The sequence below is a fragment of the Ochotona curzoniae genome, unplaced genomic scaffold (assembly GCF_017591425.1).
Source record: "Ochotona curzoniae isolate NIBS_2020 unplaced genomic scaffold, NIBS_Ocur_1.0 contig_1, whole genome shotgun sequence".
Taxonomy (NCBI): Eukaryota; Metazoa; Chordata; class Mammalia; order Lagomorpha; family Ochotonidae; genus Ochotona; species Ochotona curzoniae.
In genome coordinates this window covers 6,570,640-6,593,504 of record NW_024464918.1, presented here as the reverse complement: position 1 = coordinate 6,593,504, position 22,865 = coordinate 6,570,640, and the positions used below count along the sequence as shown (strand labels likewise).

At 43.8% G+C, this 22,865-nt stretch overlaps 1 protein-coding gene across 1 annotated transcript; it reads right to left on the bottom strand.

Moving 5' to 3' along the window:
- Positions 1-1,335: 1,335 nt before the first annotated feature.
- Positions 1,336-21,479, bottom strand: PANK3 (pantothenate kinase 3). Its single transcript, XM_040983914.1, has 7 exons — positions 21,007-21,479; positions 10,066-10,418; positions 8,449-8,702; positions 7,562-7,738; positions 5,721-5,844; positions 3,487-3,612; positions 1,336-3,000 (listed from the first exon to the last, which is right to left on the bottom strand). The coding sequence occupies exons 1-7, from the start codon at positions 21,032-21,034 to the stop codon at positions 2,950-2,952; spliced, it is 1,113 nt and encodes a 370-aa protein (XP_040839848.1). The 5' UTR covers positions 21,035-21,479; the 3' UTR covers positions 1,336-2,949.
- Positions 21,480-22,865: the final 1,386 nt, after the last annotated feature.

Here is a 22,865-nt window from a genome sequence, read left to right as displayed (position 1 = left end):
GTTACTCTTTCAAACAAGGCAAGATGTGATGGATAATTCCTTAAAGGCAGACTCCACGGGAGAAGAGAGAAAACCTTTGTACTTTGAGCTATACGACTCTGTCAACAGAAACAATCTTTTTTAGGAAGTGGCATCTGAAATGCTGCAATCAGTTGTGCCCTGAAAACAAGACAAAAACCTCAGGGGAAATATCTTCATTTAGTATTTGGCAAATACTCTATCTTTGTGAAGAATTATCAATGATCAAGTGTATCACTAGCAGATTCAGGAGTATCAAACCAAACCCGAGAGGCCGTCCCATTTCCCCCATCAGATTACAGTAGCTGAGCAACAGCTTGCCGGGCTGACTTAAACAGCAGCACTGCTAATTCTGTCTTTGGAGATAGCTGGCCACAGAACTCATTTAGCAAAGTCTCGATTTAAAAGGCAATCTTTCTCTTGGGGGTAGGGCGTGGTAGTGATAACTTCTATTATCTGTTCACAAACCATAACGGCCAACAATGAATTGAGTAAGCTTTTTAATTTTCTAAATCTTTCTGCTAAAGTTCACCTATAGTTCTAGAAATTGAATAATTAAAACCATCAAATTTGCTTCAGTGAAGGAAATACCAATTTTGCAGATTGCTGGGAATTGCCAATGTACATACATGTTTCAGACATTTCTTTTGGTTATCACAGAAAAATAGTAATACTACACAGGGTGACAGGATGTCAAACACAGCTTGTCTGCGTAAGACAAATCTGCCCAAAGAAGCTCGCCCTTACCTACTCAAAACATAAGGTTTGCAGATTTTCATCTATTTCATATTCACAACGTTCTCACAGAACTGTGCTATCCCGTACACTCTCGCTACCCAGGACGGCCACTGAAATCTGGAATGTGATCAGTCTCAACTGAGGTATGCCAAAAGACTAAAGGTGGAAAAGGAAAACATACTTTAAACTGAAGTAAGATTATTTATGTACTGAGTTTAATTAAAATGTCTAAAATGAACTTTACCCATTTCTTCCTAGCTTTCCAATGTGGTTAGTAAGAAATGTAAAAGCAGAAACAAACCTACTTACCAATAGTACGCTTACAGCAAATCTCTTGAAATCATAGTAAAAAACTGTCCTAGGAATTCTAGATTTCATATGCAAAAATTTAAGACCTACAGTGATAAAATGGCTGTTCAGTTAACCTGAGTTCAGCAGGTCATCTCAGCTTCAAATGACAAAATCTATGAAACTGTTTTTTAGTATTCGTGCGGCCAAAGCGAGCACTGACAGTGCTTTCTGGTATTAATGGTAGTGACTAAATTAAAGAGACACTGACCATTCCATTGTTTATCTGTACTGATGGCTAAACCAGAAGCTTTTGTATCAAATCACAGAACTTTTGGCTGAAATCTCCAATCACTGGAATGCAAAAATTATAAAAAGAAACAAAAACCTGACAGGTTCTTAATTGATTACTGACTGCTATGAATTCAAAGTTCCAAACACTAAGTGCTATACACGCATTCCTGTCACTCGCGTTTATGCCTTCGGGTGAAGACTGGATCTTCAATACTTGAACAGATATATTCTGAAAACTATATGAAGAAATGTTTTACTCAAGCACCTTCATTAGTCTACTGAAAACTCTCTATTCAGCAATACTGTGTTCTGTAAAAGCACACAGAAATACTTCCCTTCACAGTGTAAACATCTTTCAATCTCTTCAAGGTACTCCAGATCATCTGGTCATTTAAAGATGTGGAGGTTTTTCTCATTTTGTCCTACACTATAAGCAAGTTAACGCAGCTACTGGATCACCAAATGTCACTGTCAATGTAAAAATCTGCAAATTTTACAATACTGTTAAGAAAAATTCCAAAACACAGAATAATTTTCAAGGCAAGAGGATTTACAAGGTAGAGAATTGTAATGCTTTTCTTAAATCGCCAGAATGTATGAAACACTTGTTGTTTAATAATTCTGCAATACTGACTTAGACTCTTCTTAAGCTTCATGTCGCTCAGGCTTTAGATTTATATAATATCCATCTAGAATAAATGTGATTCTGTTAGCTGTTGTTAACAGAATAAAGTATTTAGCTCTGAGGGTTCAGACAAAATGGAAAAAACACAACGCAAGTACAGGCCATGATGTGGTGGGAAAGGGCCACAAACTCAACAATTCACACACCACAATCCTAGGACTTCTTGAGACAAGATCCCAAAGAAATCAGTCTCCCAACAACGAAAACACAAAACCTTTTTAACATGTATTGATTAACTCAAACTATAGAAAGTGCAATGATACCAAATAGAGAATTTTTCAGAATGGATTTTAAAACTTGGGCTAGAAATTAAATAATATTTCATTTAAATTATGGTTATCTGAGAAAATTATACCTCTCAGGAAAGATCATGGAAACATGCTTTTTAAGTGGGTAACATATGTCAGAAAAACAATAATATTGCCTAAACATTTCTAAATCACACAAAAATGATCATCTTTGATTGCCATTTCAGTATTTTTTGATACAGGTTATGTTACTATCCACTCTATAGTAACCCATAACATACATACAACAGACTCAAGACAAATATTCAGAATTATTTTCGTAGGTTTAACAATTCTGAGACTTAAAGATTTGTTTTCAGCATACAGTACTACAATGCTGACTATGTAAAACAAATAGAAAAATCTTTAGAGAAAAAGCTCCATCCACAGAGGCTGTATTGTATTTAAGGATCTAACACTGGCTATCTACAGGAGGAAGAGCATTTCCACAAGAAATACTTCACATATCACAGAAGTCTCTTTTAATACGCAACATTCAGTACCCTTCTGACAGTGGGAATCAACAGGAAATAGTGGTATTCTTTATCCTTTGGTTCTCAGGGACAAACAATGTGGTACCAATGCCTCTGGTTCAGTTCCTCTCAGATGACACTTACTAGCAGGCACAGACTTGATGCTTTAGCTGAAATTTGGCAGCCCAAGAAGTGCACCAACAGCTCCAAAGTACCCCTGAATAATTTTTAAGCAAATGTTAACGCAGCGTAGCTTTTAAAAAAAAAAAAAAGAAATCTCAAAACAAAACACTCAAATGCAAGTAGATCGCGAAATTGTAGTGAAAGGATTCAGCACAATTTTCAGTGCTATATTATACTACTTTTTCTTTGTTCAAATTTAACATTTTTAAGCTCAGGAGATAGTGGAAAAAAATGCAAATACCCACTAAACGCATAAGCAGCTCCAACGATCTGAAATAGGTGTCTTTCAGAAGAGCTGTTAAGTTCTAATCTTAGTTGGGCGGTTAGCAGGCTACAGCACTAACCCCATTATTCCCGAGTGAAATCAAAATAAATAATCAATATTCCCCAAAGTTAATCACAATTTCATGTTGTAAATACAAGAAAACATATATATATGTATATATATATATACACACACACACAATCTGCATAGAAAACACACTACTAAAATCTACCAAGCACTCCTTTCCTCTCATACCTCATGTTCTAGGAACAGCGCTTTCAGCTGCCCTTTGGACCAATAATCCAGTGCATACGCCAACAGTTTCATTGCGAGAGTATTGACACGTAAGAAGTTCCCAACAAAGACAACTCTGTTTATTTTCTGAAAGAGAACAAGGAGAGTGACTTCTGAAAAGAATCCTTAAACAGATGTTAAAATACAGAGCTTACAAGATCTTTATCTCAAAATGATCTTTCACTAGTGCCTACATTTCTGGCACAGAGCTCTAAGTTCCAGATGTTACGCACTCAACAAAACCCGCAAGTGGACGACACTAGAAAGAAGCCCAATGTAAGCCAAAGACTTTTGGCAATAACGATATGTCAGGGCAGATTCATGGATCCCAACAGTGTGTCACTTTGCTGGGGGTGTGACAGGGAAGGGGGCAGTACACGAGAAGGAAGTGCATGGCAACTCTGTACCTGACCCTCAGTTTTACTGGGAACCGAAAACTGTTCTAACAAAATCAAAATAGTTTGTTTTGGATAGTTCTTACCAAGTGCTTACAGGTGATACTAGTGGGGTTTTTTTTTAATGTTTTTTTTTTTTTGCTTTTTTTCTTTAAAGCAGCCATTGAATAATCTATTTAACAAAGTATTTGAGACATGTTACTGACAGGATCAAATGACAAAATGTAACTGTGGACCCAATATACAGAGCTGAACTGCAGACCCAGCCTGTGGTGCTGGCATGTGGATTCCCAGCCTCATCCATCAAACCATTCTCTCTGAAGATTCCACACTTTTCTATCTCACTCTGCCTTTTGAGCAAAATAAAAATAAACATTAAAAAAGAAAAAAAAGGATACACACTGATATTGTGATACAGTGCATTAGGCAGCTGCCTGCAGAGCCAGTGTGTATTTGAGTTGTGGCTGCTCCACATTCAACCCAGCTCTCTGCTAATATGGCTGGGAAAGCAGCAAAGAATGGCTCAAGCCCTGGGGCCCGTGACAAGAGGAGAGGCACAGAAAAACCTCCTGCATTCAGCCTGGCCCTAGGCCTGACTACTGCAACCATCTAGGGTGTTAACCAGCACATGGAAGCTCTCTCTTTCTCTCTTCTGTGGCTATGCCTTTCAAATACATAAGAACATATATAATATATAAAATATATATATACACACACACACACAACCATATACTAAATATGCATGTGTGTGCATATATATTTTAAAGGAGGGTCAAAGACTGAAAAAAGACAGACCCATGGCTAAGGAATCTGCTGGGTCTGGGTTTGGACACTGCCTGTAAGAGAAAAACATCTAAATTAAAAAAAAAAAAAAAAAAAAAAGAGTAATTTTAAACCAATAATCTAAACCTAAACTAAGGAACTATAGGACTTGAGCCACCCTCTGTTGCTTTCCCAGGTCACAATGAAGTGGATGAGTGAAATGGATGAGAAGTGAGCAACTAGGACTACAACTAGATCCCACACGGGACGCAGAGGCTGCAGGTGGAGGATCAGCCCGAGCCACCACACCAACCCCTGTTTTACTTTTTACATCACTAAAGTAAATGTAAGCTCCACAAAGAGATCTTTTTTTCTTCTCCAGTGTCAAATTCTGAATGCCCTGAACAACGCCCTGGAACACAGTATTTTATTTATTTAATGAATACACGGATAAATGAAGGGTTCCTTGAAAAAGCAATGTCTCAAGCCATTTAAAGCATCTGATATTTACACAAATTTAATGGGAAACATCCATCTTACAAAGGTAGCACTATACAGATAAATATATATATATATTCTCTTAAAAACTGCTTAGGTGGTCAATCTAGTTGCAGATGTGTTTTATAACTTTCTTAGCGCAAGCACCACATGAAGAGCAAGTCTCAATGCCTTCATAGCCCTGTACAATGCTGCTTGATCCATATGCAACAAGGCAGCACTGTAAAGAAGCCGAGGGCACTAAGAAAGCTGCCAAGGATTTTGCAATTCATCCGCAACATGAGCAAAAAAATAAATAAATAAAATAAAAAACTAAACCCAGCAAACAAGATACCAATAGTATCTATGTCTTTTTTCAATGTGAGAAATCTGAAAGAGGGACTAGTGATTGGAAATATAACACGTATGAATGTGTTCACAGTGTGTTGGGATCAAATGGCACAGCTGTCAATCCTAAATCCTTAAGGAACACAAAAAAAAGCCCTAACAGATGTACATAAAATTTCACTTAATGTTTATTATGTAATTAATTTTCCTTACCTCATTCGCAGCACACAGTCGTGCCACAGAACCAATGTTATTGGTGATGGTAACTAAGGTAGCTCTGGCCAGGTCTTCTTTACTAACAGATTCTCGCTTCTCCTTATAAATCATATTCCCAAAACTGCAGAAAAATGAAAACAGAGAAAGGTCGAATCCGCTGACAGCAAACATCAGTTCTGTATTAGCAGGTCTATCTATAAGCTGGATTTTATTTTAAACCAGAGAAAAACAAAGCAGTTTAAGATCAAAACAAATAAAAATGTGTAAGTATAAAAGCAGTTTCTTGCAAACAACTAAGGTTCAAATCTGTTCCAAAAAAGTACAATTTGGTTTTGCAAAGCACGTTTTATTTAAGAGTAGCTTTGGTTTAAAATCTGATTTAAAGGATTTTAAAGGAAGTCAATAAAAGTCAATAAAAAAACAGGGAAGTAAATTTTGACTTGCTTGAAGAAAGAAAGTATAGTAGCAATAAAGGACTAAGTGTAACAGGAAACAAGCATACCAACTAACCTAAACCAACATACTGTCCTAGGAACACAAACAGCAAAGACTTCGTTACCGTGCTAAACATGGGAAAGCTTAGAGGACACAAGTTCACAAAAAGGGAAAGGAGAATCTCAGGCAAGACGAAACAAGGCAAGGTTAAAGGAATGCAGAAATAAACGGAAAACATCTATGACGTCACAACTAGTCCAAGCAGCCAGGTTGAAGGAATCCTGTGAGGGAGAGGGAAGAGATCCTGCTTAGGAGTCAGGCAAATCCATGACCAAAAAGCACTAATAAGGGCCTCAGGAACTTAGGATGCAAAACAACAGTCAGTGAGAAAGACCGACAGGAAACAAGCCTCATAAATACACAAAAAATAGAGATTCTTCAAGATAAATTTAAAGACAGTATGTAACATAAATGAGGACTTAAAAATGTCTGAAAGCAACAAAAGTAATATGAAATAATAAATCATTCTCTAACAGTACGATTTAACATCATAAATATGTCAAGTCTAAAAGAAGCGCCAAAATAAAACTTCTCCGTTGATCTTGCAGAAACTCCCCAAAACTGCAAGTACAATAGCCTTTGTATCTACTCCTGGTGAGGGAGCACACAGTACCACTCCCTTAGCAGGCATGCTGTTAAAAAAACATACCTACAATCCTACTTTTGAATAAGATTGCAAATAAGATCCTACAAATAAGCCTGCACAGGCTTACAGAAGAACACAACGATAAGATGCAAATATTTCTAGATGGTATGCTATGTAATGGCACAAGATACACGGCCTTTGCATATCAGGAGATATTAAGGATCCATATTCATACTGGCATGGAGTGTGGGTGGACAATGTCTGGCCTGTAGGCCATGTAAGATCCTTGAAATCACTTGGTCTGATTATGCCAAGGTTATAGCAGGTGGAGCTTGAAATTTAAATCTATATCAGGTTAACTCCTAAGTTGAAAATTTTGTATGACCTGTAAATGATTTTATCAATATCCAAATGGCCTCCACCCCGGCAGAGCAATACTCAAAGGTGCTGAAGTACAAATAAAAGTGATTTTATAATGTCTACTTAAAAAGTGACTTTGTAATGTCTACTTAATTTTTACACCTGGGGTGTCTCTCCCTCCTCTTTTGAGAGGCACCTCGCCTCCTGCCTTCTTCTTGGGAGGTGCTCTCCCTGTTCCTCTCCCTTTCCTGCTTAAAAAAATTTTTTTTTCTTTTTTTGCACTGTGACCAGAGTTCTCAATTTGCACTTAAATCCAAAATAACCTTAGAATGTATTGATTAAACTGCTTTCTAAAAATGAAGTAATTTGAAGAATCAAGCATACACATCACACTTACCTTGATGCTACAGCCCAACCTGGCAGTGCAAACCTTTCATAATCTCCTCCATAAATATCACGGACCAGCTTGTCAGCTCGGGTGCTGTCACCTTTGGATGCCATTTCAAGAGCCTCTTCAAAACTTTCGCAGCCAGTCAGTAAGCTGCACAGACCCAGAAAGGTGCCGCCTCCAAGGCTAAAGAAAACAAAGAAACTTGCTAAGAATGTACATATTCACTGTAGTCCTTCTCTGAAGTAAAGGGCGGATCCTTCATTACCCAAAGAACACACAAAAAAACCCATTACTAATGCTGAGTGCTGAAACACCACCATAAAGAAGGCAAGAAAAACTACTTGGTAAAACCACATTTGTCAGATCTTCCCTGATCTTTTTCTTTTTTTAACAGAAGCCTACTTTTCTTCTTAAAAGTTAGTGTATACATAAGGGAAACCCTGAAATACCATTTACATTCATTTCATGCATTACAAACTTCTGAGCTACTTGACAACATTAATGTGGTTTCATAAGGAGCTCACACTGAATTCATCCCAAGAATACTGTAATAACAACAATATTGTAGTCTAAGTTTAAAATCTAATCCACATTTGACAAGCTTTAGGCATAAATGCACCCAATACCTTAAAATGGAGAAAGAAATGCAACAATGTTGGAAAATTGATGTTTTGAAGTCAATTGACCGTTGATCAATTATATCTAATCAGCAATTTGAGTCTTCACATACTCACATTCTAATAAGAGAATATTTGCTACATTTTAACTTACTTTTTTTTTTCTGTTGTACAAATTCAAGTTGTTCTTTTCGAGAAACCAGCACCAAAAAATTCATTTTACAAATGTACATGAAACAATGCAAATACTGCACTAGGAACAAAAAAGGCTCCTACCTTGTGCCAGTCACTCGTTTGTAGCTGTCTTTGGAATGGACTGCTAAAACACTGACTCCAGAGCCAATGTTTACCACCAGCAGTGGATAGGTATCATCTAGGTTACAAGGCATCTTCTGGCATCGCTCAGGTTCCGAGGCATTAGCAAAATAATAGCACTCTGCTTGTCCATTGAAGCTAACAGAATCTATATACAGCAAGCCTTTTACAAGGCAGTCAAGTTCATCCAGTTTGTGCAGATGGAGGTTTCCAATCTAGAAAAAATACAATTTAAAAACAGAGAAAAAACAGTGTACTAAACTGGCTTCAAACTTATGTTCAACTAAAATAAAAGATAAATTAGAATCACCCAAGCAAAAAGCTAAATAAAAATTTAGTTTGAAATTATTATTGTCTTTAAAAGATTTATTTCACTTGAAAGACAGGGGAGAGAGACAGAGATGGAGATCTTCCATCTGCTGGTTCACTCCCCAAAGGATTACATGGCGAGGACTAGGCCATTCTGAAGTTGGAAGCCAGGAGCTTCTGGTTCTCCCACAGGAGTGCAGTAGCCCAAGCACTTGGGCAACTCTCCGCTGCTTTCCCAGGCCACAAGCAGGGAGCCAGCTGGGAAGTGGAACAATGAGACTCTAAGTGGTGTTCACAAGGGATGCTGGTGCCAAAGGTGCAAGATCAGCCTGATACACCACTGTGTTAGTCCCAAAATTTAGAGTTTTAAATTACCCCAACTGTGTAAGGGCTCCTTATGTACATAGTTGATTACTTGTTTTCTACTGACAGAATTTCCTCACATGATTCATATTTACACTACAAGGAAAAGAAGTTTCAGTAGTTCCATGACCTGAGTACATAACTCGATACTCAACATCCCCGTGAGACAGGTTCATTGTAGGGCCGTGGTATAAAACCAAAAAGAGTAACAAGATTTTTCACTTGGGTCCTCTGACTTTGAGGCTCAGGGAGACACAAGTGTGTGACTGCTTGAATCAGACATGGTATGTGTATTTGGTCTGGTAGTCAAGATGCCAGTTAGCACACCTGTGTCCCATGGCAACGTGCCTGGGTTCAATGCTGAGCTACAACTCCCCACTGCAGCTTCCTACCAACAGGGACCTAAGAGACAGTGGTGATGATTCAAGTAGCTAGGCTCATGCCACTCAAGAACTGATTTGGACCTAGTTCCTGGCTCTTGGTTTCAGCCTCCCAAGCATTCCGGGCATCTGAGGAATAAACATGTTGACAGGAGAGCACGGTGCCTTTCATATAAATGAAAACAACAGCAATGAAACCCAAGTATACAAACACAGGGCAGCAACAACAGAAACAATTTAAATCCAGTTTATGTCTGTACTTTGAAAAGTCCACTGAAAGTCCTCCTGCCCCTTTTACTGTAGCTTTGTAGTACTGCAAATCTCAAAAGGTACTACACATAGGGCAATTCTTTGTCATTCTCTAAAAGCTTTAAAATGCCCCAATAAAAGGCTAGTCATGATCACCAATTTCCCTTGTATCCTCAGCAGGAACTTATTTAAACGACAAGGTAGATAGGATCCTATCTTCATATTGAAACTGAATAGAATTAGCATTAGTTGTAGGTTAACAGTAACAGATACTTACTGTGCGAAAATCTTTTTCAAACTTGTAAGCACCACCTCCTGTAGCACATAGCACCGTTTGTAATGTTGAGAAGTTTTTATCTCTTCCCATCTGGATAAAAGTAGGCAGGTCATGGGTTGGAAATCTGATAAAGTGCAAGTTCCCTCTTCGGCCAAAGAGTGTTAAATCTTTCAGTTCAAGATGTACATCCCGAATACCAGTGGATCCATATGCTACATTAGATGTCAAATATTTCCGAATACTTTTTAAGCTCTCAACTTCTTCTTGTTCTTCTTCTGCTGTGATATCAATAGGTTCAAAATACGAGAGCTTTACTAGAGTCCCTCCAATGTCCATGCCAAACCATGGGAAAGCTGTGAATTCAAAACATGGCATTTATTTATTTTTTTAAAATATGGCATTTGTTTTAGAAACACAAACTACATAACGGTTAAGTAACCACAATCTTCATTTATACTAAAACATTACTTGTAGTCAACAATCCTTTTTGGGTGGGGTGAGCACTCTGGCGTAGCTAGTTAAGCCACTGCTTGGGACTCCCATCCACTCTGCTTCTAATCCAGTTTCCTACTTCCTTTTACCGGGGAAGACAGCAGACAAAGGCCAAAGTACTTGAGTGTCTGACAGCCACATGGGATACCTGCAGGATTCTAGACTCTTGGCTTCAGCCTGGCCCAGCCCCATCTGTGGCAGGCACTTGTGCTGTGAATCAGTTGATGGAAGATCTGTCACTTTGCCTTTCAAATAAATTAACTTAGTATTTACCGGGCAAGATATATCGTTTACAAGCAGCTCTCATTTTTCGCTCCAAACCTTTATCTGTATATATTCCAGTAGCCAGTAACATATGATGTAATGACCTTACCCATTCCTAGTTCTCTTTTATTTATTAAAAACATGATTTAACAGATGATAATTTGAGCTTTTTTTCAGAATAGATTATCACCAACATGAAAATATTTGTAACTATAAGCATTTCAATATAATAAACCTGCCCTATAATCACTTCAAACAACCTACCAGAAAAGTGTCTCCCTTCAGAGACAGGCACTGCGGCATGACAGTTCAAGCCTCAGCCGCTCCACCTCCAATCTTGCTTCCTGCTAATGGTCCCAAGTGTTTGGGTCCCTGCACACACATGGGAGACCTTGACCAAACTCCTGGCTCCCGCCTTTGGCCTTGCCAGCCATTTGAGTGAACCAGTAGATGGAAGATTTCTTTGACCCTCCTCCTCTTTCAAATAAACTTCTTTCCTCGTTCTGTTAATAAAGCTGCAGGTTAAGTCTCCTCGGGAAGCAGCACACTCAAGCAGGCAGTATTCAGGTTGGGACTTGGCATCCTCACTACCTGCACCATGAGACTCTGAAGAGCCACCAACCTCTCTGGATCTCAACTCTCCTCAGTCACGTTCAATAAATAACGAGTGTCCTCTCCACATCAGGGAATGGGAATGTAACACGAACAAGATAAAAACCCTGCCCTCCAGGAGAGGAATACAAGAATGGGGTAGGTCCAATAAAATGGTACAGACAGTACAGACCAAGAGAAGCAATGCTCAACTCCCTGTCTGAGTTTGAACAAAGGGACTCATGAAAACAAAGACAGCCTTAGCAAAGGCAAAGAGGCCCCAGGCAACAGAGCCTGGGAACCAGGGAAAAGGCTCAGGCAAGGCCACTGGCTGACTTGAGCCATAGCTCATTAGTTGGAACTTGGCTTGAAGGCAGAGCAGCTAGGAATTAACACTGACAGGGTTTACTGTCAGTATCAACAACCTTTTAAGAGATCTGAGACCTTAAATTTTTGTTTTCAAAAGATTAATTTTAAAAATTAATTTATTTTGAAAGTTAGAGTTACACAGAGAGAAAAAAACCATCCTTATGTAGGCTCACTATTCAGATGGCCACAACAGCCAGGAGGTTCCTCTGGGTCTCCCATATAGGAACAAGGGGCCCAAATACTTGGGTAACCTTCCCAGGCCATCAACAGGGAGCTAGACTGGAAGCAGAGCAGCCAGTAATTAAGCTAACGCTCATACTGTATTCTGGTGCCCCAAACAGCAACTTAACTCTCTGTACCACAATGCTGTCCCTAAGCTGAAACTCCTATTTCCTTACACAGGCACAGGTAATAGTTTATCACTGCTCCAGGCGCAGTGGACTAAATCAGTGTCCTATTACAAACTACAAACTTCTTAGAAGCAGTTTTCCATCAAACACCAGGTAACACTGGCTGAGTATTATTTGTCATACATATATACTGATCACATGTGCTGGCCCTTCCAATCTTCCATGCCTCCAGTGCCACTTCACAGACAAGGAAAGGAGACAAACTATAAACTGATCAAGTCAAATCATTAAAAACTGGCAAATAAAACATTCCATTCTAGACAGTTTATTTCTATCCCTTGAGATCTCAAAACTAACTCAACATTTAAGCTATAAGAATGATAAAACAGCAGGCCACAAAACACATTTAACAGTTCTTAAACAAAAGCACACAACAGCCTGGTGCAGTAACCTAGTGGCTAGTCTTCTCCTTGCACACACAGAAATTCCATGTGGGTGCTAGTTTGTATGCTGGAAGCCCCATTTCAAATCTAGGTCCCTGCTTGTGGCCTGGAAAAGCAGTCAAAGATGGGGCTCAACGCGGTGGCGCAGTGGTTAAGGTCCTCGCCTTGCACACTGGGGATCCCATATGGGCGCCGGTTCTATCCCGGCAGCCCCGCTTCCCTTCCAGCTCCCTGCCTGTGGCCTGGGAAAGCAGTCGAGGACGGCCCAAAGCTTTGGGACCCTGCACCCGCGTGGGAGACCCGGAAGAGGCTCCTGGCTTCGGATCGGCTGTTGTGCTCACTTAGGGAGTGAATCATCGGATGGAAGATCTTCCTCTCTGTTTCTCCTCTCTATATATCCGCCTTTCCAATAAAAAAAATAATAAAAATAAATCTTAAAAAAAAAAAAAGCAAAGCAGTCGAAGATGACCCAGAGCCTGCGTGGGAGACCCAGAAGCTCCTGCCTTTGGATCAGCACAGGCTGTTGCTGCCACTTGTGGAGTGAACCAGTGAGTGAAAGGCGTTCTCTACCTCCCCCTCTGTAACTTGGCCTCTCAATTAAAAAGAAATATCTTTTGTCCCCATCTGATGAAATGACATCAAGTACGGCTGTTTTCAGCGGGTATTTCAAAACAAAGCAATTCCTGATATTGGACAGGAAAATGAAATTTCCTATTAAGACACTTGATACTACACTTTGTGGAGAAGTGTGAAAAATCATTACTGTCACATAAAATACCTTTTATAACACAAATATTACTACAAGATGACAATTATTGAACTAAAAACCCTTACTTCTTAAAATCCAAATTATATCAACATCAGTCTTTTAAAAGTATCTGCAGTTTTCTTTATACTTCCTGTTGAAACCTACGTACAAATACAACATGTTACTCAAGGAGCAAATTACAAAGCTAAAGCATTATATAAGGTTCAAAGTTCAAGCTATTTTTATTTCCAGTCTCAGTTCCAAAGTTTATACAGAATACTCTCATTTTTTTTTTCAGATTTATTTTTTATTTTCATTACAAAGTCAGATATACAGAGAGGAAGATCTTCCATCCGTTGATTCACTCCCCAAGTGTGTGCAATGGCCGGTGCCGTGCTGATCCGAAGCCAGGAGCCAGGAACTTCTTCTAGGTCTCCCACACAGGTGCAGGGTCCCAAGGCTTTGGGCCATACTCGACTGCTTTCCCAGGCCACAAGCAGGGAACTGGATGGGAAGTAAAGCTGCCGGGATCAGAACCGGTGCCCATATAAGATCCTGGTGCGTTCAAGGCGAGGACTTTAGCCGCTAGGCCATGGCGCCGGGCCCAATACTCTCATTCTTAAAAGCAGAACTTTCAATTCATTTTGACATAAAGAACTTTTAAAACTCTCACATTAAATCATTAAGCAACCCTTACAGGAAACCTATCGGCTAGAAAAATATTCCCAGTTTACACATAGTGGGGAATAAGTACCTCCTTTTCTAATTCCAAAGGTTTGCCAACAGCCACAACGTAGGCAGTTAAGTGTTAAAGACACAAGCTTAAGCCGTGATAAAATGTACGTGTGTACAGTCACACATACACATCTCCCTTTCTGTTGAACCTGGAATACAAAAGCTATCACTAGAAGGACTTAAATTAAGTTTACAGGACATAGAAATAAAAGATCAGCTTGACGCCCAAAAAACCCTCAAAATCTGTCATTTCTACCACAATAAACATTTATTTTTCCCTGCACTTTCAGAAGAACACTCATATGCTGTGGTTTCCTATCCCATGTCTCCCCTTTCTCCTTACATCTCTTTTTTAAAGGTTGAGGTAGTAATGTTTATCGAGAAAAAAAACCATTATTTAGACATGATTCTCATTAAAATAACACCATCCCCCAAAACTCTTCCAAAGTTTTTCAATTTCTTTTAAACTAATTAATGGCTAAAGAGCTGCACAGAGGAGAGCAGGAGCAGAGAGCCTCGTCCGCTGTTTCACTCCTCCACTGCCCTCAGAGCCAGGAACCTGGCAGTCAGTCCAAAACACAGGGCTGGCAGGACCGAGTACCTGAGCCTCTTGTCGCGTGAACAGGAAGCTGCAATCTAGAGTGGAGCTGAGCCTGAACGCACGCACTCAGCTGAGTGATGCAGACATCCAACCCCTTAACAGCTGGGCCAAACATCCACCCTGCAGACATGCCATCTGCACCAAACAGGGAGAAGACACCAGCTCTTAAAAAAGAAAACTACAAACACACTAACTGTAAACAAAGCTATATAATAACAGTGTAATAAATTCACTTAGGCTTTTTCTTCTTTCTTTTATCCTTTTTAAAAACTTTTATTTCTATGTATTTCTATAATCTTAGTTGATTAGGGTACAAAGGGTAAAGGGCTACAGGAAAGTGGGTAAGACTATTGTTTCTACACTAACATCATCATCTTCCCCCCTGTATCTGGGGTCAGGGCAGAAAGAAAGGGAGAAGCCCCACCCAGCCTCCCACCCTTTCCAGCTCCCTCATGCTAGAGGGTCCTGCTCAAGCAGTTTTGGTAGGTCAAAAATTCTGAATTGCTGTCAATTTCGCCATTCCAATCACGATAAAATCTATTCAGAATCCACTGGCTGACTATAATCTTTTCATGGTTGGGGTTCTGAGACCAGCACTTCAGTTAGAGGGATCTTCAGAGAAACTTCAACTGATCCCAGACCCGATTCTTGTATGCGCTTGCCAGTACATGGTCTGGCACCGTCCACTACCCCAATCAGCTGATACATATGCTGGTGGTTGCATTACTGGGTCCATTCTGTTTCCAGCCCTGTCTTCCACGCGAACCGATGGGTGTTGCAGTCCAGCCTGATCCTGCCCACTGCATACTCAGCCCTCATACAAGCCAGTGGGAGCTGTAGTCACCAGGCCTGCGCCCTGCCCTGGTTCCCATGCGTGCTAGTGTGTACCTCAGACTTGTTCAGTCTCTCCTACATCCCATTCAGCTCTCAAACATGTCGATGGGCATTGAAGCCTAGTTCAACCCAACGAACCCAACTGGTGGGTGTCTTTCTGTCTAGCCACCCCTGGTTTTTGTGCTCTCCAGTGGGAGTGGTAACCTAAGAGGGGGGTGCACACTATTTCCCTTCTAGGCCACTCCCAATTCCGGATTATGCACTCTCCAGGTGGTTTTGCAGTTTAACTTGACAGATTTAGTCCCCAGTGCCAGCATCTGCCAGCTGATGCTGAGGCAAAGCCCAAACAACCCTCACCCACTCTATGTTTTGCTTGTATCAGAACAGTCAGCCTAGCCTGGCTTTTCCCTGATCTAGCTCACATAGGGCCCACAGGTGTCGTAGCCCTGCCTGGTCTGGTCTGCCTCCTCCCAATTCACACTCTCCAGTGGGAATGGTTCTCCAACAGGCGAGCCCACATTACCCCTGCCAGCTTTGCCCCTTCCCTCCTTGGTTCTCACGTGTGCTGGTTGTGCGCTGAGGCCACATCTGGTTTGGGTCACCTCATGTCAGCATTTTGTAATGTGCACTGGTTTGTAATGTGGGCAAACCTGGCCTGACCCACACTGTGTTCCAGTGCTCGGATCCGCCAGTGGGTGATATGAACTGGTTCAGCCTGGTCTGACCCTATGCCAAATCTATGCCCGTGGGTATCTTCCTCTGGCCTGGCCTCGTCTGGATTGCTCCCTATCGTGGTTCTTGCGCTCACCCGCAGGGACTGTGACCCAACAAAGGAGTTTCCCAAGCTCCTCCAGCTGAACCTCTCCCTATGCCCAATCTTGCGCATACTGGTAGGTCCATGGGCCAGCCCTTTTTGCTGGCCTTCAATCCATTCTGGTTCTTACTGTTGGATGTTTCAGCCCAGCCAAGGCTTGTCCATACCCAGACACTGCTCACACATGGTTCAGTAGGGGCAGAGACCTAACCTAGTTCATCCGACATCTACCCAGTTTCTCCAGAGCACCAGATGGTACTGGCGTCTAGCCTGGTTAGGTGTGCCAAGCCCCATTCCACACTTGTGCCAATCCATATCCAGCCCAGAACGCAGTCCCCACTCCGCACCACCCCCCACACTCTCCCATGGGAATCCCAACCGAGCAGGGGTGTACTCTCACAGCTCCCCATTCAAGCCTATTCCCAGCCCTAGTTTACCAGCGTGCTAGTGGTTGCGCTGACTCAGTTGATTAGCCCCTCACCTGTCTCAGCCTTTGCCTCCGATGCTGTGGCCTAGTATCTCTGGCTCATGCATACCATTCAGTTGTAAGAGCCTAGGCTGGCATGACCTGTGTTCCATCCTGATTTCTGTGCTTCCTTGTGAGTTGAGAGTTGAGGTTTGCCTCGCCCTGACGGGTCAGCCCCCCTTCCAGTTGCAGCTCAGCATACCCCACATCCTATTTTAGGATTCACATTCGAGTGCTGCTGCCTTGACCTGCCCAGACTGTTGTCGGTTCCTCTACCCGTAAGCGATGGCAGATTCCACGGTCACATCTAGCTCAGCCCATTGCCACCCCATCTCACAAGCTAACCTGCGGGATTTGTATTTCCACAGGGTTGGGCCCACTCTTCCCCCACAGAATCTACCCCGGGACCTGGTTCTCTCGCATGCTGGTTAGTGTGACCCGCCCACTGATCCACCACCCAGTCAGTTACTGGCACCTAACCCTGCCAGACAGGCCCCCATCCATAGCTTTCTTGTGGACTAGTGTGTGGCAGTCAGTGATGCTCTATGCTAACAGCCCATCTTAGGATTCCCATTTGGGCTGGTGAACCAGTCCGACCCAAATCTTATGGACTCTACCCTCCAAACTACCAGGTCTTAGTCCCCACACTTGCCAGAAGGTTCCGGGACCCCCATTGCTGGGAATCACCCAGAATTCATCCCTCCCCTACATTCACACTGGCCTTATTCACGTGTGTCCCTAGGTAGCAATTACACATCCTAAAAACCTCGAGTCTGCAGCCTGGTAGCCAGCAGGCAGAGCCACACATCAAGTGGTGAGCTGGCTGCCCAAAGCCTAGGGCTCTATCACTGTCTTTCAGCAGTGGCTTTGGCCTGAGTCCCCAGCCTTGGGTCCGGCCTGGCTGGGGCACTCCCCACAGCTGCCACACTGCAGGGAGCTGCTTTTGCCCCAACCCCATGGACCAAACCCACTTAGGCTTTTAACAAGATTTAATTTTATTGAAAGGTAGATATAGAGGGGAAGAGAGAACGAGAGGATTTTATGTCCAATGATTCACTTCCCAAGTGGCCACAATGGCCAGAGCTGAGTCAATCCAAAGCCAGGAGCCCGGGGCCTCTTCCAGGTCTCCCACATAAGTGCAGGGTCCCAAGGCTTTGGGCTATCCTTGACTGCTATCCAGGCCACAAGCAGGGAGCTGAACGGGAAGTGGAACAGTGGGGATTAGAACAGGCATCCAGGGATTGGCACAGTGGCCCAATGGCTAAAGTGCTCTCTTTGAACACACCAGGATCCCATATGGATGCCTGTTCTAATCCTGGCAGCTATCCCACATATCTAAACCCATTTACTGAGGCCAGCGTTGTAGCATGGCAGACCAAGCTGCAGCTTGGGACAGCCTGCCCACTCAAGCCTCTGCTGCTCCACTTCTAATCTAGCTGTTTCTCTGCCTGAGAAATCAGCGCACTATCATGCCAGTGCTTGGGGCCCTATATCCAAGTGTAGGATGTAAATGGAACTCCTGGTTTTGGTCTGGCCATTGCAGGTATTTGGGGAATGCAGCAGTGGATGGAAAATCTATCTTTGTAACTCTGGCTTTTAAATAAATACGTATTTAAAAACAAAATCAACATTTATCATGGGTGGGCTCCGGGCCCTGACTCCAGCCATCACCATGTGGGACACCCGAACTGTCACCTCTGTTCCGGCCTTCTTTCCATGTGTATTGCTGGAGCTCCTCTCTGTTCTTAGTTTAAAAACAAAAACAAAACTTGCTGCTTACTAGCACCTGTTAATCCAGTTACAACATAATGGCAAACAAAACATATGCTGAAAAACCGTAAGAAGCTATGTTAGCGGCTGTCACTGCAGCTTAGTGGGTCAAGTGGCAGCCACGACGGGCACATGGGCTCCAGTTCCTCTCCTGTTACTCTACTTGAGACCCAGCCCTGTTAGATGGACCAGGTGTTTGGGTCTTTGCCACCCACATCGAGGCCCAAATGAAGCTCCTGCTTTGGTCCGGCCCAGTGCTGTGACTGGGGAGCGAACCAGTGGATGGTATATGTCTCTATCCCTAACCATCTCTGACTTTCAAATAAACACATAAATTTAAACAAAGAAAAGAAAAGGTCAGACAATACACAGAGAAACACATGATTTTATTTTCTCCTTTCCCTGGACTTAATCTGGCAAGTAACTTCAAAATTTAATCCTCAGGTTATACGATCTAAAAGAGGAAGCCAACGTCTTTCTAAATTTTCTGGTTAATATATGTATTTCATTTAAAACCAGCAGCACACTGGTGATATATAAAAGCAACATTTTTCTAACAGTAACAAGAATAATGTAAGAAAAATGAATAAACCCAAAGTCACTTGTCGAACCAGTATGGCACAGTTTTTCAAGCACCTCTATGGGTTTCATGATGTAATGCATATGACATGGTGCCTTACACATACTAACTGGCCAACACACTTTATAATTACTTTTTGAAACACTACATAACTACCAAAAACTAGACAAATCTCTAGCTAACCTGAGCGTTTCAGAGAATCAATACTTAACAGATACCAATACTGGCAGCACAGTTCATGGTTGAAATACTCCTCACATACACAAAAAGACTCTCCTTATTTTGGCTAAAGAATTCCGCAGGCAGTAAAGTCACCTTTTACGTAAGAAACAAAACTGGAAATGTTGATTTAGACTTCTACATCATACTAACCAGCTTTTCAGCATGACTAAGATTAATGGTCTCACAATGTACTACAACAGGGTAATCATCAACATACTTTTCAAGGTATTCCTTTACTTCTCAAGCTCAAGTGTATTTAAACTTTTGGAGCATCTGAGGAGGTGGAACTGACATCTGAGTATAAGTGCTTAGGTCTTGATCAGGAGGAAAAAGAAGTCAAAACTCATCAATTTATAAAACCCTTCACTGAACGTAAATTCCATGACAAGCAGAGAAAAACATGCCTTGAGGAAAGATGTTTAACTGTTCTACACTAATGTACCCAATCACTATGCCTGTATTTCATTTCGTACTGGTACCCCATAGGGGTTTCCTCTATTAACTTTGAAATGGAACCTTGCACAATTCTGTGAAGTCTTTCAAGAGCTACCCCAAGAAACCAGCATTTTCAAAAAGTCTGAATTAGCAGGAAAAACTATCCGATAAACCAGCTGTATTTTGGGTTGAGGTAGAAGTCAATGCCCTGTGGGAGGAGGAGCGAGCCCGGACTTTGAGCCCGACACCAAGCTGCCAGCCTCACTAGCTCACACTCGCCAGTCTTGGACAAGTCACTCAGGGGGCTCATGCTTCAAGACCAACCCACCTCACAGCCAAGGAAGCATCAGGCTGCTTCTCCCGGGAAGGGACGAGAACCCTAATGGCCAGGCAGGAAAGCTAAGCGACCCGTCTCAGTGCTGGAGATGTCTGTCCTCAGCTGATCACAGCAGACACTGTAAGAGCTGCAGGACACACGACTGTAAACACAGGCCATCTCCGCATTCCTACTGGTCTGGAAGACTATGTTAAAAAAAGTATGACAATCACAATGGCTAAGTGTGCAAACAAGCAGGAATAAAAGGTTTTAAGAAATTATCTACTTTCTTAAGGACATTCATAGAGTCCAAGAAAAAAAAAATCTCTATGGCTGTTAAGCGGTAATGGGTGATGTGGGCCCCGGCGGGGAAGGGGACGGAGTGTTCTTTTCATCTGTGACTTCTAAAACAAACGTGAAGTACTGGACATGCTACACCTAAACCAGGCGAGGCAATTACCCGGGCAGGCTATGTGCACGTGTGTCTTAAAAACTCCAATTGTCAAGAGTTGTTAACAATCCCGTCGGGACTTCAAGGACAAGAGCAGAGCAGTCCCAGAGAGACGCAACCGCCAGCCCCCGACCACATCTTTTCAACCTCCCAGCGGGGGAGAGGACGCGCGCGGGCAGCTCTAGTAGTCTGTTCAAACACAACCGGAATGAAAAAAAAAAATTCCCTTTTGCGCCTCCCAGATCTCGGAGAGGAAGTGGGAGGAAAGGGGGCGGCGGCGGCAGGCGCTCGCCGGGCGCGCCTGGGGGGATGGGGAGGACGCGAGCCTAGAACCCGTGGCTGGGAGACGCTTCCCTCCCCTCCTCTTTCTCTCTCTCTCTCTCGAACCAGGCCGATCATATAAGAGCCTTCCGGACGCAACCCGAGGGGTGCCCTCCCACACCCCCAGCCCCCATCTTACAGGGCTTCTTGGCATCCTTGATCTTCATGGCGTCAGCCGCACGCACGGGAGGCAGCCTTGGGTCCGATGCACCGAGCGCAGCGCCTGTGACTGACTCCGGGCTGGCTGGGCCTCGCGGCAAGGCCCGGCCGGTTCCTCCCCTCGGGCCGGGCGGGGCGGGCCGAGGGCGGGGCGGCGGCGCCTGAGGCGACGCCCGGCCCAGGGGACGGGCCCTCACCCCCGCGAGGGGCGGCCGGGACCCAGCGAGCTGGGGAAGGCCGCCGGTGTCCCCGCTGCGGGGCCCCCCTCAGCCGCTCCAGACAAAAGGCCCCGGTCCCCTGAGCCGCCGCCACCGCCGCCGCCGCCGCCGCCGCCGCACTGAGAAATAGCCCGCCCAGGCCGAACGCCCACGTGACACTAGCCCCCCACTCGCTCGGCTCTCCGCTTTGCTGCTTGGGGATTGTAGTTCTCTGGGTCGTGAGGTGCGGCTTTCTGGCCACCGCGGTGCAGATGGACTACAAAGCCCAGGATGCACGGCGGCCCCACCTGCCGGCCCCGCCGCTCCCGGAGATCGCCTCAGAATGGCCCCAGGGAAGGGAGGGCGGGGTCTTAGTCACGCCAGCGAGGAGGCCGCCAATGGCGGCTGAGGTGGGCGGGCTGGGGAAGCCCGGGACTCAGGGCCCGCCTCGCCTGGCGGCCGACAGAGAAGGAGGGTGTTCGGTCTTTTCTGGGACTGTCATGGCTGTATTGCTACTGGCAGGCCTCCCGTTGAGGCAGAGAAGCCGGTCGTCGTGGCATGGCGAGCTCTAAGTTCCGGACTGCAGGCCTGCTCCCGAGAGGCCCTTGGCAAAAGAATGCCCGTACTTCATAGGGTGGCCTTGGAGTGAGGGTGGTGGAGACAACAATGCCAGCGTTTAGTGTTGAATCTTCACCATGTCTGAGGCGCTGTGCTGCACACGCTTTCAAAAATGCTTGTTTCAGTTCCGCAGCCTTATGAACCACGTGGTTACGTGCCTAGAGAGAGTAGCTTATCGGCCACTTCTCAGGGACTCTTGAGGCTAGCTGCCCTGTTCCAAAGGAGAAACTGAGGCCACAACAGAAAATGAGGTTTCTTTCTTCCTCACCTCAGAGCCAGGCCACTCCTTGCTCTTTCTGCCTCGTAGATTGTGAGTTCTCCAGCTAGACTGGGAATTTGGGAGCCTGCCTGCCTTTTAGTCTGCTAGTTAGGTTGCCAGCATTTTGTCCTGGTGAAGAAGTCCATTGCCAAAGAGCTTGCTGGGTCCGTTATAGATTGCTTTTTTTTTTTTTTTAAGATTTGTTTTATTTTATTATTGGAAAGGCAGATCTGACAGAGAGAGACAGAGCTTCCATTCGCTGCTGGTTCCTTCCCCAGCTATCCGCAAAAGGCAGAGTTGAGCTGATCGGGAGTCAGGAGCCAGTAGTTTCTGGGTTCACTCCCAAAGTGGCTGCAAGGCTGGAGCTGCACCAATCCAAAGCCAGGAGCACCTTCAGGGTCTCCCAGGCGGGTGCAGGGTCCCAAGGCTGGGCCATCCTTTACTGTTTTCCAGGGCCACAGGCAGGGAGTTGGAAGGGGAATGGAGCAGCCAGGATACAGACCCCGGGTGCATATGGAATCCCTGGGATCCCGCGTGCAAGGTGGGGAGTTAGCCATTAGGTTATCGTGCCGACCTGATCCATAGATTGCTGTCTTTAACTTGGGGTTCCTTCCCCATCTCATATTGCAATTTAGCTTTTCAGTACAGGAATCAGGAGGTGGCCTTTGGGGTGTTTAGATCTTGGGGCACACCCTTTGTTAACCCATTACTGTCTTTTCCTGAGGCTGGCTGAGGTCTTATGGGAGGGTGCTGGGTCTCTAAGAA

Excerpts from the sequence above, each read along its gene's own strand:
- PANK3 (XM_040983914.1), bottom strand. The coding sequence starts at position 21,034 with ATGAAGATCAAGGATGCCAAGAAGCCCT. Across the intron at positions 10,419-21,006 it reads CAAGGATGCCAAGAAGCCCT|CTTTCCCATGGTTTGGCATG; the intron begins GTAAGATGGGGG and ends TTGAATTCACAG. Across the intron at positions 3,613-5,720 it reads GACTGTGTGCTGCGAATGAG|AAAATAAACAGAGTTGTCTT; the intron begins GTAAGGAAAATT and ends GTTCTCTTTCAG.